At 44.3% G+C, this 19,521-nt stretch overlaps 1 protein-coding gene across 1 annotated transcript in view; it reads right to left on the bottom strand.

Annotated features, from left to right (window-relative positions):
* Nucleotides 1-19,521, bottom strand: part of LOC119383872 (sodium-dependent phosphate transport protein 3) — a 70,936-nt gene that overhangs the window by 19,024 nt on the left and 32,391 nt on the right. Inside the window, exons 5-8 of the mRNA XM_037652148.2 lie at nt 17,739-17,878; nt 13,663-13,812; nt 12,983-13,112; nt 5,643-5,798 (exon numbers count right to left, since the gene is read on the bottom strand). Coding sequence (XP_037508076.2) covers nt 5,643-5,798; nt 12,983-13,112; nt 13,663-13,812; nt 17,739-17,878 — 576 coding nt within the window. The remainder of the gene's footprint in view (nt 1-5,642; nt 5,799-12,982; nt 13,113-13,662; nt 13,813-17,738; nt 17,879-19,521) is intronic.

The raw sequence follows: 19,521 nt of genomic DNA, 5'->3' as shown, positions 1-19,521 counted from the left end.
TGGCAAATGCTCAGCGACGAAAACTTCCAAGTCAAATTAAAATATTTTATACGTGTTCTCCGACTCCAGTGTGTGGACAGCGTGGACACTGCATACCAACGAAGCAAAAAATGTCCCTTTTGCGATGTCTCAATATCGTGTCAGTACCCTTTTAATTATTGCAAAGTAGCCAAAATTTCGCAGAGTTACCGACCTAGACATAAATGCTTTGAAGGAACGTTTAACGCCCGAAAGATCAGTGACTGTCAGTGAGACGGACTACTTGTGCTACGCGTGCTTTTGCTACCACTGCAATGAAAGGTCTTCACGGAACGCACAGTTTAACGATGACATTCTTATGCCCCCTGAAAATGAAATCGACGCAATTAACCAGATCACTGCGACTACCGGTGCACGTACGTTCAAGTCACTCAAGAGGTGTTGCTGTTTCGAACTCAATCGGTCTGAGGACGCGAGAACGAGCTCTCACTGCGCCGTCTCTTACAACGAGCATCTCGGGTGCGCGCGCGCCTACTCGGTAGCTCCGCGCTCGTGGCCGCTGCAGTGACCAAATAATTTCAAAATTAACGTCTTCAGTGCCGGCGACACCTTTTTAGGTACCTGCTGACATTTTAATAAAAAGAAATTCAGTCCTGCCTGCATTTTATACACTTGCTGGGCAAGAAGTCGGAATTGCCCATCCTTGCCTAAGGGTCTCATTGGAAGGGCCGTAACTATTAGTGCAACGACATTATGCAACATGTTTTTAATGATTGTGAAAGCTGATGTGGAGGAGAATAAGTGGACAAAGTTTAAGAAATTAAAAAAATGTTTTTTTTTTTTTAATCGTCGTCAGAAGTTTTCATTGTTCGGTGTTTTCTTGAACTTAGCCCGATTATATCTCTTTACTGAAAAGTTATATAAATACAAGATTTGGCAGTTTGGTAGATACGCATGCGAAGAACGCAATGCGGAATTTTCGTACCTCTCCTACAAGACTTTTTTGAGATAAAGACCTTCAAAGTAAAGAAAATTTTGCCGATTGGGCCATTTTTGAGATTTTTTATAAAAACATCTACACTACGCATAAAAACTAAAAATACCTGAGCAGAAGTAAAAACATGCATATATTTAGGCAAATAAATTTCAGCTACCTAACTTTAATATATTTTGTGCAATTCATAACGAAAGTTGGCCAAAACAGCAGAGCGGATGAGCGCTCCACTCCACCTCTTCGTCATTATTGATTTCCTGTGGTTCGAAAAAATTTTTGGCGGCAAAACAAATTCCGGATCTCTTCTTTCCACTCATCAGGTCATAATATATAAAATTTTGAAATAAATTTGAGAGGTCGACCAGCCATCGTTTGTTCGATCTTACGTGGAATCACCCTATATTAGTCCGCATGTAACCCCCCTGTAGAGGTGGTTTCACTGCAGTGGAGGGGTGCTATGCCGTGAATACACTTTTCTAGGGGAACTCCGCAATGACCCACTTCAAGGTTAAATGAACAAATTACCCTCACATCGATTCATCATTTTTCAAGTTTAAAAGCTTGTTATACCATATTATATGCTCTAAGTATAGTAAATTTTAAAATGTAACATATTTTACAGGTTATCACTTGCATCCTACTGGAATTCAAATCCTGGTACTGTTTAAAGTTGCTTCCACTTTCTTTGACCCAAAAAGAATTACATTTGTGCGTGCCTAGTTTCAAGTTTAAAAAAATATTGTGCTGGTTAGTCGGGTCATGACAAACATATTCATTTTTCCTTATAATATGTGATATATACTATTCAAATTCGATTCGAAATTATTCGACCAAGTCACTATTTGCTTTGAACCTAAAATTTACTATGTGCACAAGCCTAGGTACTGTTACCTTTTGTAATATAGCGTGGCAGGAGAGGAAAATAACAACCAATCATCACACAATGCTAATTGTGCAACGAATGTGTGGTTTAATGCTTCGCACCGACTGCAAAGTGCTCAGCCATAATTCATCATCGTCATCAGCCACATGCAGCATCAACAAAGTGCACATAATAGCTTACCGATGTGTAGCGGGTACCTCGCTTATCCACAGAAAGATGAATAATGGCGTAGTGGGTGTTGTCCTACTTCACAAAAATTATGATTTACGGCGTAGTGGATACCTTGCATGTGTACCTGTATTAGTTGCCCCAAGAGAGTTTAGAATGGGCTCTAGAAAGGCCGCTCTTTCAGCTTTTGATGGGACTATGCTGTGCGGTCCATGCAGGCCTGACGTAGCCGATAGGGCGAAAGAGAGCGAACGCGTACCACTTGAGCACTGGCCACGACTGCGGAAAGCCATAACTTCAAACACAGTTGGTGCTGCCCCAACACGAAGCTATGCTAAGAATTCGCATTAGGCAGTATCATAATCACCGGTGATTTTTTTTGAACTATTGCACTTCAGGAACTTCCTAACATGAAAATTGAAATGGCAACCTTCGTGGAAAGAAAATTGTTTTTATCAGTTCTACATGTGCTCCATTAAAGGTCTGGGTGTCAAGCCAGTATACTTTAAAAGTTGTATGATGGCACATAAGCTCAAAAAAGAAAAGATGACATCAGGGGTGAGATGGCTGAAACTGAATTGGGAGCAGTTTTCGGAGCAGCAAAATCTTGATTTTGGAGCAGAAGAACCTTGATTTGGAGCAGTTAGCGGCATTTAACTTGTCGTCCTAGGAGCTTGAAGAAACAAATTTTTAGCAACTTGGGGGGGACAAGTACATATTTTAATTGGCTTAGAATACATGTAACACTGAAACAGCCTTTGGAGAAAGTTTTTTAACAGATTATCGCCAAGTATGAACTACACTACCTTTTTGCATTTCCCGCAACCTATCAGCACGTATAACAAACATATGAAATAATTGAAAAAGGGTTGTGGAAGTTAGGCTCATCTCAAACATTTGAAAAAAGAAACTGAAAAAGCATCACACTTATCAAAAATTTTAAAAAATGTAATTACACAAAAACTGTAGTTACATAGCAGTAGGCTTCTGCTTAAGATCAGTGATTTGATTTAGCATATTACTGCTTTGGCTTTTAGTATGTCTGCTTATTTAGCTTTTCAAGCTTCCCAAGAGCTTCTTTCTGTAGGTCAGGAGAACATCACAATAAGAACATTTGGCTATCTGCTCGGCTGCGCGGTTGGCTTAACATCAAGTGTACTGCACACTTTTAACAGACGACAACAAAAGCTCGCTGCACCACTGTTCACTGCCACCTCGTGCGGGACCATTTTCAACAGTGCAGCGCAGGTGCCAAGAAGCCTCGCTGCACAGACTATCTTGTCTAATGCATGCGTATGGTACTGTAAGAGAGCGCCATTGTAATGTACGCGTTTATTGGGGGACAACACAAACGTGCTTCGCGTCAGTTTGCTGCCGCCTTCTCGTGCAAAACCACTAAAGATGTGGTTCTCAAAAGTTCTGGCCTTGGGGAAACCCAACGGATTTTCCAGAGTACCGCGGAACCCCCCACTTTTTCTTGAACACGAAGACAATTGAAAACGAGGCGGGAAGGGGGGGGGGTGATAACACCTCTGGATGCGCGCAACCAGAGTATAAGCACTGCCCGCGTTGACCTGTTCTTTTTTCTTTAATGTCGAAGACCATCGCTGTTGATGTAGAACTACCGATAATATATAGAAATGAGAACTGCGATTCCCCCACCCCGCGACTCGTGTAAAGCACCTGCTGACCATACAGTGCATGCTTCAGGCCAGTGGCGGATCCAGAGGGGGGGGCGGTAGGGGCGATCGCCCCCCCCAAAGTCAGTGTCAGCCCCCCCCCCCCTGCCTGCAATGCCTGTCTGTCTCCTCATCCCTACCCTATCACTCCCCCCCCCCCCCCCCCCCGGTCAGATGAAGGAACCGCCCCCCCCAAAGTTGGCACCTGGATCCGCCCCTGCTTCAGGCACCGCACGGTGTGAGCAATGTGTTCACGTAAACAAAGCGCCGGACGTACAGAGGCCTGTGTAGTCTTCTGCAAAACAAAAAAAGGAGGCATGCCAGTCGCACAGCGAAACGGCCGTCGATCGATACACCGGTCGTAAAGCTAAGCCTAAATGCTCGTGCAGCCCACAGTCGGCACGAAGCGACGCCTTTACGTGTACCAAAACGCTCGCTGCACGTTCTGATTACAAAACCAAGCAGTTGCAAATCACCGCGTACGAAAACTGTGCCACGTGATCGCCGACACGCCACGAGCAACGAATAAAGCTCCGAGGTGCCCGTTGAATCGTACAAGTTTCGTGGTGTGCACTAGACGACGAGTGCCGGATGGGTCTCTCGCTACCCACATACACCCGATGTGCGGATGCAGAGTCGATGGCTTTGTTAAATGCAAAATGCAATGCAAATTTGCTTGTCTAAATAAATAAATTGGTTGCAAATGGGGGTAAAACGGGAGCGGGTTGCATTCATTCTAGCCGATTGCGGAACCCTAAGATGTCCTTCACAGAACCCCTAGGTTCCGCAGAACACAGTTTGAGAACCCAAGCGCTAGAGCATCGCAGAGATGTGTCACATGCAGGAAGGTAGTTGACGCCGCGTTGACGCAACAAGGTACTCGCCCACGGCAAACGCGCGTGTAGGTGACCTCACACAGCCGCGTTGACACAAAAACTGCAGTGAACGAACGAACACGCTACGCGCAACAAAGAACCTAAGAGTCAACCTTGCTATGCATGCCACTCGGTGGTTTTTGCTAAGCGACAGTAGCGCCAGAACACATAGCCTAGCGGGTAGAAGTAGCACGTTTGGAGCACAGCAGCACGTTTTTGCGGGGTCACGCATATTTACAACAGTCCAGAGGAGATTATGGCGGCACCATGGGAGCCTTCACGCTTGGGTGCGTTTAAGTGTTCTGCGAACGTATTATTTTCTTGGTTTTCCTGGCGCTGCTTCGAAAATCATGTTGTCAACTCAGCCTTTTTTCCCCACTGAAGCTCACATGGGCATCAAAATTGTTGCTTTTGAGGCTGCTTTGGAGCAGTCCGGTGCAATTTCTGTGATTTTTATGCTTTTGGAGCAGCTTGGCGCAGGAAAACGGATTCGCATAAAAGATGCGCAATATGCACAGCTGTCTCACCCCTGTGACATGAGAAGGTAAAGCCTACAGGACAAGTGTTAACTTCACGTTAAAATTTATTCTCGACAACCAAGCCGCTTTCATCTTTCAACACAAAGGCAACACCGTGGTGCATGCATGCTGAAATCATTAAAACTAAAAGAAAAACTAAAAAAAGAAAAACAAATTTTACTATCTCTTCACAATAAATAAAGAAAAATCGCAGCACGAGTATATAGCAAGGACATCCTTGCACTTCAGTATCATCAGGGAATCGTACAAATTTGCCCCTGTTTCCAGTTCTTTTAAACTTAGAAATTGGCTAATAAGTTGTAATCAATTGATAACTTATGGTGGTCACATTGAAGAAATATGTTCAGGTGCTTAATCGGGCAGCGACAAATACAAATTTTGTTCCATTCAAGTAACAATGCATACTTAGCTTTTTTTTAAAAGCTTGGAACAAGTTAGCTGAAACGTCCAGTATGCACACACCGGCTGAGATACTCTAATGAATGAGTGCAGCATAAGGAAAGTGCAATAAGCGTGGCCACATACCCGAGTACATGGGAGCCATATCAACCACTGCAGCTGCATTGCCTGCTGTGAAAGCACCCAGTGTGACCTTGCCAATGACCAGCAGAAACACCACAAGTGACCGGTTTGTTCCAGACACGGTCAGGCACAGAAGGCACAGTGTGGCGCCAAAGTTGGCTGCAAGAGAACATTTCAAACATTGGACATGTGCCAAACAAAGCATGCCAAAAACTCCGGAGTATGCCTCGCAGCACAGGCATAAATTCAAACAGCCTTCCTTCTCGTATATCCCCTTTAAAGGCCAACTCCGGCGATTTTTCGAGGTCGATGGATCTCAGTGAAATTCGCTGGGTACGTTCCTTTGCACGTTTCTGTCATTTATACCAAATTACAGGCTTGAGACATGCGCAGATTGTTTGCAAATGAATTTTAAAGATTGTCTGCAAACGCCCTCCTGGCTTCCCACAATTATTGGCAACATTGCGTCTGTGACGTCAGTGTTGGCAAGGCGGCGGAAGTGACGCAGCCGAGGGCACCGCTAACCTCGGCGCTTAGGCGGCTACAGCGAGCGTCTGCTGTGCACAAGGCGACAGACAGCGTTGGTTTGGCCGGCGCTTCGCTGGTTGTCCCGGTTGTCACAGTTTTCATACTCCGCGCCGGCGTGACCGGCATGCCTTGCACGACTTCCGGTTCGTTCGTAACAACGTCTACGTCATACGTAGACAGTACACTCGGTTGGGTTTCGGTGTTGCGCTGTTTTGCTTATTTAAAATTATTCTCTAATTTGCCGAGTATTTCTGCTATCGGGCCCGTAACAGGAGCGTCTCAGGAACATAAAAGCACCATTACTTTGACATGGCCAAAAAATCGCCGGAGTTGGCCTTTAAGCCTAAATTATGATGGACTGTTCGTAGATGTGCTAAGTTTACACAACTTTACTCCAAGGCACTCCTTATTCTATTGCAAAAAAGAGAAAGTTGTAATATGAAGATCTGTGAATTTTTCAGTAATTAATCTTAATCAGCATCAGTCATGTTCAGTCAAGTTCTATTTTCGCAGTAATATGGTCAACTCTCTTCCAGTCGAAATATGTATGCAACTTGTTATCCGTTATATCCATTCTAGACAAACAAAAAAGGTGCCAACAATGGTACATCGTAGCCAGCCAACACGCACTATCGGCACCGCCATCATATTAGGACGGCAACAAAGGCCCATCATTCACAGCCAACATACAATACTGGCACCACCACTGTATGAAGGGCAAATACAGCCCATCATTGGCAGTCAACAAATGGCACTTCCATTCTATAAAGAAGGCAACAATGGCCCGCACAGTCATAAGAACTACTAACTTGACATCCAGTGGGGCACAAAACATATGCTAAATACTTACGACGAAATTTGTTTTAAAATGTTGTTGAGTAATGTAAAATAAAATATATAACAAGTTCTCAATTGAGTATGTGAGCTGTTGGAAGTACTACGTACTTCTATCAAAAAGAAAACTCAAAACACAATAAAATCAAACTTCGCAATGCTTGTTAAAAAGTCATCTTGTGTGATACAGCCAGCGCATACATTGAAATTGTATGAAAAAGAAAAACGCCAAAACCCCACCTTTACATTGATTGAAGCTGTATACAACGTTGATGAGTGGAGTAGAATAGAATCCTTATTTGCTTCACAATGGGCCTTAGCCCTGGCACGGCTTCTGAGCACGCGCACCGAAATTATTCTGAAGGCTTTATTCGCGGCAAGTACTCAAAACATTTCATGTGACTTCCTGCTGCACCACGTATTTTTGTATTTGCTACACGAGTACTTGGTTAACAGGATCATAGCTTTTTTTGTGCGTGCGCTACAGCATTGTGCTGCCCAAGACTGCGGTATCACTCACGGAATTCTGGAAGGAGCAATCATTTATAATTTCAGTCTTAACACTTCATGCAACCAGATGCGTTCACTTCAACTAAATGTTATTGGTGTTCGGGAGACCGCAGAAACCGCACAACTGCAGTTTTGCTCAGGAATTTTATGTCCCTCTCCTACCAGCAGTGGTGTAGCAGGATGGTGGCTGGTCATCAAAGCACTTGTCACTCAATGGTTTCTCCACAAACAACAGTTCAACAGCAGTGCCATGCTTTCAAAGCCTTGGGGAAGGAGGGAGGGAGGGAGACGACAAAGCGGCCTGGGACGATGCGTACACGTTTCGGTCTCTTTGGGCTGGCGGCTATCCTTTGTTAATCGGCCAATGGTTACTTCACTTTGTTTGGGCATCGGCAGGCACACGCCCTTCTGCGGTCAGTCCGGAGTCATTGGGAAAAAAACGGACTCGGATACCAGGACATGATGCGATTCTACAGCGAAGCCACAATGAGAAAGCAGCTGCCCTGTGCTTCTTCAGAAAAAGTATTTTGATTTTTGACGAGCCCTCCGCAGATGAGCCTCGACGTGTTCTGACAAATTGCAAAGCTTTCGCTGGATTTTTGTGTTTGTATGGCGTTCAATAAGTTGTTTATTTACTTCATTGCATGTTACTTTCTGAATTTATCACAAGTAAAATATGTGTGGCGTTTACTAGTGTCTGCATTACCACGCATTTTCTTTACATTTCTTCGTTTGTTAATACCCATGTAGTGGGCTTTCCTGTATGCATTGCAGTAGGTTAGTAAAGTAGCGAAGTTGTCAACATATGTTTACAGTGAAATTTCGGTATAACGAACTTCAGGGGACCGCGTAAAAATGTTCGTTATTTTGAAAGGTCGTTATAGTGAAAGACCAAAAATTTACCATAACAATAGAATTTCAGTAACGCAAACGTCCTACCTTTGCAACGGTACGTCCTTTGAACTCGTTTCTCACAACAATGCACACGTGAACGACAGACAAGGCACGTTTATTTGAAATAGTCCGTGATCGTTTTTTTGACGGGTGCAGCACAAACTCTGCTTCACGAACGATTCTAGACCGTCCGCATTTTTATGCGCCGCTTCGGTCGCTGTTCTGCTTTTTTCTGTGAATAAGTGGAGTTTCCTCAAGTAGTCCAACGCATCTGTGGCCGACACGGACTCGTCGCGATCTTCGGGTGCTACCGTGACATCGTCGTCCATGTCATCGCTGCAATCCTTTAAGGCCCAACTGCATGCACGCGAGTTTTGAGCGACAGCCGACAGGATTTGCTGCCGCGGAGGGCCATCCATCGCCGTCGCTTGTCGCGTCGCAGGTTTCTGGAAAGCCAGAAAACATCGCTTGCCGCCCGGAAGTGAGCATGACGATGTCGGCAAAATGGCGGCATCTCTGACCCTCGCTTCGGTTGCAATTTGCTCGTGATGCTTCCAATCGGCGCGTACTTCAAGGAATGCAAGTTATAGACTACCTTCTTTACAGCCCCATCTCACGCGGAGAGCGAGGCAGCGGCCGTATTTTGTCGTTAATATTGATCGACGGTTCGTTTTGATGTTTCGGTGGTAGCTTGCTGCATTGGCGGTAGCTTGCTGCAATGTCAACATCGTCGTCGTGTGAGGTAGCCCTTCTCCCTGCGAAGCAACGATGTGAGGCGCTGCGGCTTTTCTTAAACGTTCTATGACAGCAAGAGGAAACGTTGTCGAGATGCGCCTCGTGGACTAACCCCAACATAACGCAGTTTGCAAAGTGCGACGTAGCGTAGGCAGCGTACGCTTCCGGGCGCCCCATGGGATCACAGCAAATACTACCAATACTACTGCCGCGGTTAAACATAAGATTGCGAAAAAAGAAAGTCACGAAACGCTTTTATGGCATCCTTATCTCAAACAAGACAATAATAAATTTGGCATGTCGTCATTCATCAACTCTGTAATTCTTTTTCGTAATTTGCCTGCGCGCATGCAATAGTTTTCAATCGAGCAACCGTGACACTTCGTCGCGAACATGTGGGTGCTCCCGTCGCGACAGCCCGTTCGTCGCAGCCGCCTTCGCCTCGAAAGTCGCGTGCAATGCATGCGGTTGGGCCTTTACAAAACCTGATGCGTTGTCGCCTCCGCAACGGAGGGGAAAAAAAAAATTCTCCGCCCGCGTCTTTCTCCTCCCGCGCCATCTCAGGTTTTTGCGGGAGGGCGTCCGCTCTTCGCGCTGCGTCGTCTGCTACCTTACAGCTTCGACTGCCATGACCGATACACTGAAATCTAAGAATCCTCGCATTTCGGGATATAAGTTCGTAGTACTGAGGTGTTGTTAAGATTACAAGGGAATTAAATAACGATCGTTATTCTGAAATGTTCGTTATTCTGAAGTTCGTAGTAGTTAAATATTTTTACATTGAAACTATAAGCAGTCGGCACGGGATTTCTTAAAAGTTCGTTAATTTGAAATGTTCGTTAATGTGGTGTTCGTTGTAACGAGGTTTGACTGTATTTTATTTTGTTCATGTGCCACGTCGTGTGTCAGTTAAACGCCCGTGTTTCATTTGCCCTTCATCGATCGTTTCGCACAAGGAAATGCTGGATTTGTAACACTCAGATGTGAAGTTATTGCAGCCAGTCAAGCTTTGCAGTCACTGTGTGATAAATAAATAGGCCATGTAGTTTCCAGTAGTTCTAGGCAGATATGGATTTCAGGTGTATAGAGTGCCTGTTCAAGTGTAGACGTTCATTTATATCATTTTGTATCACCACTTTGCTTTTCACTCACTCCCTTTTGAACCAATGGTAAACTGACGACTCAATTAAGCGTTAACAAGGAGATGTTTTGTGTGTGCTTGCGAGCGGTGCCTTTTCCAGGATTTCTAACATAATAAGACAATTAGTGTCTGTTTTAGGCGGTTGTCGTCCGCAAACAATTGGTCAACACAATGAACCGCGAGATTCTTTCCATAACTTGCAGTATCTTATCTATATGTACAGTAGAACCCCGCTGTTACGTTCCTCACTGCTGCGTTTTCCCGGCTGTTACGTCATTTTCCACCGGTCCCGGCATAGCTCCCATAGGATACAATGTATTGGGAACCCCGCTGTTACGTCGTAACTGTCGGACCGTTCCCGTATGATACGTCGCGAAGTGTGCCCGGAGCCGACCGAGTGACTACCAAAGAGAGCGGCCATGGCGCATTTTCACGCAGCTTGGCCTCATTTGACCGTAATATTAGCCGCATGAGAGGCGCAAGCAACAGAATCTTTCAATTGATGCAAACAAAAGCATGGCCTTCGAGATTCAAATTGCAAAGATGACGTGTATGACGTAAATGCTCGCGAAAGCAAGGCCTTCGAGATTGGCATTTACTATTGACAAAAGCATAGCCTCTGAGATTTGCATTGCACAAACATGACGTGTATGACGTAATTGCTTGCGAAAGCAAGGCCTTCGAGATTGGCATTCACTTCTGCCATCGCGTTGGCATAGACTCATCATCATCGTTATTTGTCGGAGAACGGGAGGAGTTCGAGCTGGTCGGAGCTCGCATGGTCGTGCGTGCGGTTCGCGGTCGGACTCGCCGCGCCGGTCGTGATTGCGTGTGCTTAGTTCTTTCATGCCTACAGCTGTTGGTGTTAAAAAAATCACATACGTTGATTACATTTCTGTGGATAAGGCCGTCCTAAGCTCCGCGTTTCTGTCCATCGACTAGATCGCGGCTGAGCGCGCCAATTTTCGTGCTGCTCGTAAGAATTGAAATAAAAATTCTGTACCACTAAATATTTTGCCGTTTTTCCTATTTTTCGGCTCTTACGTTTCCCGTCTCTTACGTTTATTTCCTACGGTCCCTTAAAAAACGTATCAGCGGGGTTCTACTGTATACATGTAAAACAAACTTATGTTTACTCTCAGCTTTTCTACACTGGTTATTCTTGCTGCTTGCATAAAGATGGAAGTATGGACAACATGCTTTTAATTACATTACAGTCAACACAGTAATGGAAACACAGTCAATGGAAAGGCGGGCAAGAAGCGATGTTAAACGCTAGCAAAAAATATTGGAGCTGCAAATATTTATACAATATTGGTGATACGTATGACGGACAATGTTGGCTAAAGCCATCTTTGCCAATATTGGAGATATGTTTGATGGAAAATAATGGCTAGAGCCATCTTTGCCAACATTGGGCCATCATTGGCTTCAATATTGGACCAACACACATTTAAAGGGACCCTGCAACACTTCTTCATCATGGTCAGAAAACGATGCCGATCGGTAGTCGAGGCTCCTGAGAACACGTGAGCCAAACATTATAGCGCAGCACGTGGCCTAGAATTTACAATTCATTCTCAAACTCAGCTAGAAATTGCTCTCTCTTTTCTCTACAAATGACGCCATACACCCAAATCACTGCACCATATGTGCAAGTCCACTGCCGTTGGCTGATCTCAGCATAACGAGCTGCATAGTTACCGTGGCTGCTGTGGGATACTGTCATGTACCCGTGCGCACGCTCACGATCACACTGAAAGTGCGCGGCACATTCAAAGGAGAAATAAAAAGAAAATGCTCAGGTAATGACGTGCGCTGACGAAGGGACCCATCTTCTTGCCCCCTTGTCATCCCCCTCCTTGCATAGCGTTCAGTGCGCTCGGTGGTACAAAAAGAGAGGGAAAGCGCTTAAAGCGTGCGGAAAATTTCTGTAACTCAGCTCGTACTTAACGGAGTCTAAAAATTTTGGCGGCATTTCATTCATAAGGCCCTTTTAATGAAGCCATTAGACAATTACTTGGAAAAGTGTTGCAGGGCCCCTTTAGGTGTAGTAAAATCCCGAAAGCCAATGTAGGACCAATATTTGCACCAATGTTTGCCAACCTTGGGCCAAGATTGCTCCAATGCCAGTGTGCTGCCTGGGTCAGAGCAGCATATCTTTTCGCACTAAACTCATGCCACACGTGGAATTCATGTTATGCTTTCGACACTGCGACAATGACACCGGGGCAAAATGGTTTATGTCAGTGTGCAGCACGAAGCAGACGATGGCCTCGAAATTCCACAAATTATGAAGCGCGCTCATTCTGTGTGCCAAGTAATGAATAAGATCACGCTCTGACACTTTTCTTTGTAGCGCACTTTTAAGATGGGGCCTGATCTTGCAGGAACTTTAAGGAGGAAAACAGTTCTTTCGAACTAGAATGAAACTTTTACGCCACTGCACCTGAAGCAGCACACATGCATCACAGAAAATGTGCCATTTTAGCATCAAGTTCGGCCGACATTTAGCTTGTACCTGCTGCGTAAAACAATATTGTGGCAAAGTACTGGTCTTACGAGTACAAAAATTAGCAATGGCAAATGTGCAATGAAAGCTGAAAATTTCTAAAGTGCAATGAAAAAAATGTTCTTCGAAGATTTTTTTAGTCTCTGCAGCCAGTTTCCCTTAAGGAGACAAGTCCGTCCAGATACTCACCAGTGAGCTGAAAGGCTTTCCGGACAAGAGTGGTCTGCAGGCCGCAACGAAGCAGGCAGTCTGCAAGCATGCCCGAACCCAGCATTGACACGATGGTGAAGGCAAACACGAGAGCACTGAAGTTGGCATTCTGGGAAAAGCAGGAAATGTGAAGACGTGAATGGCATGGGTGCAGAAAGAACCAAACAAAGCTAAAGAAACAACGTAGGTAAAAAAATGGAGAAGAAATAAACTGCATTTATCAAGTTTAAATGAAGAAGGTTGTGTGCTTGGATAGCTGCGCTGCTGGCAAAAAACTGTTGGTTCATCCACTTAAATTTCCCTTTGCATTTCTATGAGCCAATGCGAGATGCTGCAAGTGTGTATTTTTTAAACCCTCAGAGACTACACAGGAAGTTTAGGAAAGTTTTACAGAGTCAATGTGGCCAGATTACCAAAAAGAAAGGCTTTAAAATCTGTGACGTCTCAGTCACATTTAGGCGCTGAGGTTTCTGCATGCATAAAAATTTAAAAACAACCATTCACCTTTCTTTTCTCTTCTATTAATTAACTTACAATGGTGACGTTGACAACAATAAATTTCTCAAAAATAATTTAGTAGTTAAATTAATTTAGTGTCTCTTTAATTAAGTTTGAAAAAGTTTTGCTTTTCAGTTCCGCCGTTTTTGATTAAGGCACACCTGACTCAGGGACATCCCCAGGACACCTTCCACGTATGCTGGCAGCTTGGTGAACAGCAGCATGGAGACCCACAGGTTGGAGAACCGGGCTGCCACGAGGGCCCACACAGGTGCTGACGTGAACACTGCACGCCAAGGCAGTGCCTGTTTCTGCAGCAGTAAGTATGCGAGTATCACATTGGCTGTCTAAACAAGGCGAAACTGGTTTCGGATACAGCAACATGCTCTAATATGCACGCTCACCACAATAGCAGAATCTCAGTGATATGAAATCTCAAAAGTAAGCGAAAATATTTGTATCACCCGAAATATTGTAGTATCATCGAAACACTAGCAAAATCCGTCCTCAAACTAAGACATACACAAAACATTCACTTTCGTCGAAAGAACTCGCGTATGTCTTTCTGGGACACATGTGAATGAATCGATAAGACACGGTGCAGCTGGTTGCCACAAACGCGCACGTAAAAGCTTTGCTTGAGGCCAACTGTAAATGAAGTGTTGAAGTCTGCTCTACCACAGTCATAAGTGAACGACAGTAACGCCGGAACACTTTGTGCCTTTTTTATGACTTTATTGCCTTTAATCAACCCCTGCGTTAGCCGCGTACCTTAGGGGCTGCGTAGTCATTATTGATGATTGCGTTGATAGCAACCGTGGTTTCGTGCATAGCGGTTGTGGCAAACGGTAGTTCAATTTTCAATAGGGGTGTGCGAATATTCGAAATTTCGAATATTTTTCTAATAGTGTTCGCTATTCGATTCGATTCGCACTGGAATTTTACTATTCGAACTATTCGAACTTCCCAAAGACAAATACAGTCATCGTCCGATTGAAAGTGGTCCCTAGATTATCGATATGCTTCACCTCATCACACCCCAGTATTGCAGCAAAGCTGCCTTTCAAGCTCTGCTACGGTCGCAAATGTATTAACTCAAGAAAACGCCGGTTCCAACATGGAGATGAAAGATGTGGCAGACGTGGGGGCTCAATTAATGCTGTTTTGGACCTGAAATTTGGGCAGGAAGTCCGAAAAATCGGAAGCCGAAGCTTTTTAGCATAAAAAATTTCAGATGTTCTTATATATCGACGTCTACGAGGCAGATTTGGAACTCCGGACTTGAAGGCAGCACACCCTTGTTCGCCACATAAGTTGGACTTCCAAAGGAGTTGAAAGAGGAGCACAGGCTGAGGAAATGGCATCTTTGCTTATCACGTGTAAAGTGTTGTCGGCAACACTTTGCTTGCACCAAATCATGTACATAAATAGAATTCGGCCTCTACATTGCCTCATTCTTGATAAGACAACTATGAAACAACACCCTGCCAGTTAATCATCAACATAGCAAAAAGAAACACTTTCATGTTGCTATCTAATAAAAATATGCTTAGGAATCCTCTCTAACTTTTTTTTCTGCAATTTCACTTTCGAAGTATTCGAAAAATATTCCAGAAATATTCGATTCGATTCACACTCACACTTCAATATTTGAATTCGCTTTGCACCCAAAATTTTGCTATTCGCACAGCTCTAGTTTTCAATACATGTGCATGGGCCATGCTCGTGCTTTCAGAGCTACGTCGTTCCTATCTATGATCGCAACTTCCGCGGTTTTGTACACTGCGGTTGCGGTAAGCAGCGTTGCTTTGACTCGGTGAGCGTTGGATGCGCATGTATTTTTAGAGTTTCGTTGTCGCCATGTATGATCATGTCGATAGCGACCACAGTTTCATCCACAGCGGTTGTGGCAAATGATAACCACAGTTCTGACTGTGTGTGCGCTGGCCGTGCGCGTACTTTCAAAGGTTCCAGAGCATACTGGCCTCAACTGTCGCTCGACGGTTTCGGTACCAAAGTTGGTATCACCCGCTGCTATGTGGAAAACTGTCCCGAACATCCGAATTTTCGGCCCATTGGACAAAATAAAATTTAGCTGGAAAATTTTCCGAATTAGTGTCAGCCAGGATCGTATCCCTGAAATTCTACTGTACTCTGTTCTCTTGCCTTTCCGCTAAGCTCAGGGGGCTGATTTCTCTCATTTCTATGTCAGGTACCATGGTCTTTAGCTCTTGCTCCTCCTTTGTATGACAAAGAAAGACGATAGACTTCAACTTCATTAAGTATATCCTGTCGTTTTCTTCCGCTACAGTGCAGCCTGTAACATTCTCCTTCTCAGCTTGACTATTCCTAACTTTATGATAAAGCTTTGAAGAAAAGGATCACTCTGGCACCAGCCAATAGATTTTAAACACCCAACAATTAAAAGCTAGAATGGCTCCTTGCTTAGGGTGAGGTCAGTAGAATCAGCAGAGTCAGCAGTTCCTTGAATATTTTTTTGTCTGCAATCCAGACAGGCTGCACTGCTGCAAAGAGCTTTGGCACACAATGGAGAGCAAGTTACCGACAAGTGATTGAAATTCCTTATTGTTTGCTGTAACTGCAGAGATACCAAAAAGGGGGCCCCTAACAAGATTGTTCTCTACCAATAAGGCAACTGCTGAGCCGGGGTCAATTTGGTGGTTATATGTTTCCAAGTGTTCCGAACACTCACAGCCACTGCATGTCATTAGTAAAGGCAACAGGTAAAATTAATGTTGAAAACTTTTGTGTAATCAAGAAATTTTATTGTCCTCAGAATACATTTGTAATGCCAATGTTCAAAAACATTGATCAAGAAACAAGAAAATGAATTCCAAACACAATGTACCCCACTTAAAATATTTTTCTGAAAGCTTTAACTGGTTTCCTTCACCGTTTCTTGAGGTGGCTAATGCCTGATAACTTAAATAAGGGAGACATCCGGGAAGATGCTACCTGAAGACGCTTTTTTTACATGTGAAGCAGCTTTTGCGCTGGGCTTTGTCCGTAGTTCCATTGGCGACCGTCCGCTTTCTAAAACCTACCATAGCCATCTGTAACATATTTTGAGCGCGCGCTCGCACCAAGGACAAGTCTTCTCCTCTTGTTCTTCGACCGCCTTGATGATGATACGTGCAGAGCACTTTAGGGGCCCGGGCTGCCGTATGCTGTCCTAGCTTGGCGTAACGCAGACAAAGCCATGTGTGCTGGCACGCGCTAGCGCGTTCGGGACTGTGTAAGGGGCTGGGTAAGACGCTGTGGCCTCTCCCCCTTACACTCTCTCAGCGGTTACGTGATGGCGTTGGGGAACGAGATTCTGCAAACGCGTGACGAACCCGTGTGGCGTGCTCCAACAAGAGTGCGGGACGAGTAACAGCAACTACAGTGAATTCATGGTGTGCTCCACATGCCAGGACGCGTTAACATCGGGCAAGGTGCCCGTGATGAACGGAACTTCAAGTCGACCCATGCGCTCCTTCGCTTCCCCACATGGTTCCTTTTAGTGGGAGATGGTGAAATTTTTTTTAATATTCACCCAAGAGCAATGAAACTTAGGCTACATATGGAGCTCTTTATGCTAATTTCAAATGTATAATCAGTTTTATAGTGACATGCATAGGCTTTGTTCTTTATCATGACATTGTGTAAAATGTAGGCCTTTGTACCGCCACTTTTTCTATAACTAAACTTCTATATTTATGGGCTATTAATGGCTCATATTCTTACCCATCAACCGTAGAATGCTGAAAACCTACTCGAGAGTGCATCTAAGACTTGTTAAGTTCAGAAAATTGGAGCCTGGGAAGTCATAAACTGTTCCAACTCCAGCAATCAGTTAAATGAAATTTGTAAAAACTTTCTGGTTGGAGCCCTTGCCATGACTGTCACAAAGTATAGAGGAGAAGGTGGCAAAGTTCTTCATTGTATAAGAAATGTTTACGCATAAGGAACTCAACAGAACTGAAGGTGCACAAAGAGAATTTCACCGAGCACTGGACCCTTGACAAAGACGCGTGCAGTGACCTTACTGCTCAAAAAGCGCACTTTATTGGCTGTGACACTTCATAAATAAATGCAATGGTTTCATGCCATAGGCCCTCCCATTACAATTATGGTTTAATAGTTCTTTCTCGTGAACAGACTGAGGAGTCGCCCCTTGCGTTACAACAGAGTAAATACGTTAGGATGTACAAGAAACAAATGCACAGTTCCTCACCGTGGCACAGGCCTTGAGTGGACCGGCTCCATCCGATGCCTGTATCTTGCGAAGCTCTGTGGCGGACACCTTTGGGTCGTGGGCAGGATCGTCGAAAGCTAGGAAGTACCACAGTGCTAGCCACAGGAAGCCCAGTAGGCCTGAAGCATAGTTTGTAAGCCATTGATAATGAATAATATAGGACCACATCTCTAGTGTACCACATTTACTAGCTTAAAATCCACAATTTTAGTTCTGAGAAAATTTGGCAGGGTGCAGATCTTACATGAGAGCATGGCACATGACTACCCGGTGGAACCGGGCAGTAGGTGGTGAAGGATCAGCTAAGTTATGCAGGCAGGGGCCTAAACACTGAACACACGTTTATTCACATTCGGCAATATTGTTAAAGTTTCGCTTCACTCTTCAGCATCATCGTTCTCAGCACCACTTCCGTCATCACCTAAGCTCACCGACTCAACAGCAGATTTCAAAGGATGTTTTTTTTTTTTCTACTGTGACATTCATGCTTTCAGATCCCCCTCAAAAGTAAAACATTTTCAATGGTACGGACTTTTACAGCAAAAAATTCATTCAAAACTGAAACTTCAGTGAAATTGTTTTCATAAGTCTTTAACCTTGAAAGTACCACTGGTCTTGCATGAGTAAATATGATGTATAGTTAAACACCAGTTTAACAAACTTCAACATAACAAAATTCTCAATATAGCAGTATTTAACTTGTTATAGCTTCGCTCCCATCGAACGTCATGCAGTATGTAACGAAGCAAGTCTATCCATAGTTCAGTGATGCTACCGAGGACTTCCGATTTGGAGCAATTTTCGGAGCAGCAAAATTTCCATTTTGGAGCACTTTGGAGCAGCAAAATTTTCATCTTGGAGCACTTTGGAGCAGATAATTTTGCATCTGGGAGCAGTCTGGAGCAGCTAATACTACATCTTGGAGTGCAGTAGAAAAGCAAATTGCATTAGCATTCAAGCACCTGAATGATTATTATGGGGCTCTTATGAAGAGCTAGAAATATTTCGATTCATTGCAAATCTCATGGAAAGAATCATCTCAGGAGAACTCCATACTTCACTCACTAATGAAAAAAGAAAGGCTCATGCAGTTGTGTGTTCTGGATTAACCTCTTCGGTGATTATTTTCGACACTAGCAAATAAACAGAATACCGGATCAGTAAAATTGCACTTTATGAAATAACACTCTAAATACATCTATGTGGTTATCAGCAGACGTGGCAGACAAACGCCGTGACGTACAACAGTGCCTCAATGCCAAAGAGTCACACTGTCCCTAATGCATTCCCTCTTTATAAGACAACCCCAAAGCAAAAGCCAGGTTCTTTTTCTTATCGATCGATGTGTTGATCCCCCCCTTCCTCTATGCAAGCTTTCTGCACCTCACCTGGTTTTACACTACTTCCCTGGTCGGCGCACCAATCACGGAAGCAGTGCAAAGCGACGATGTCATGTGATGACGTCATCAAGTAACATCACGATATATGACGCCATGATGACGTCACAAGATTTGACGATCTGTGACGTGATGATGAAGCCATCACATGATTATTCTTTGCATCAATCGATTGATGCTGCCGACGGTCAATTTTCGTGTTTGATGAAGCATCTAAGGCATTCGCATTAATATTGCGTATTGAACTTTAACAGCATGGCCGTTAACAACCTGGACCTTACATACCAAACTGTCCTCCACCATGTCACCTCTGTGCCGTGCGTGAAACAGCTTCGCTTATCATCGACTTCACAGAGTGGAATGGC

Source organism: Rhipicephalus sanguineus, chromosome 2 (assembly GCF_013339695.2).
Source record: "Rhipicephalus sanguineus isolate Rsan-2018 chromosome 2, BIME_Rsan_1.4, whole genome shotgun sequence".
Classification (NCBI taxonomy): Eukaryota; Metazoa; Arthropoda; class Arachnida; order Ixodida; family Ixodidae; genus Rhipicephalus; species Rhipicephalus sanguineus.
Note: the sequence above shows the minus strand (reverse complement) of the source record. Positions and strands in the feature narration are given on the sequence as shown.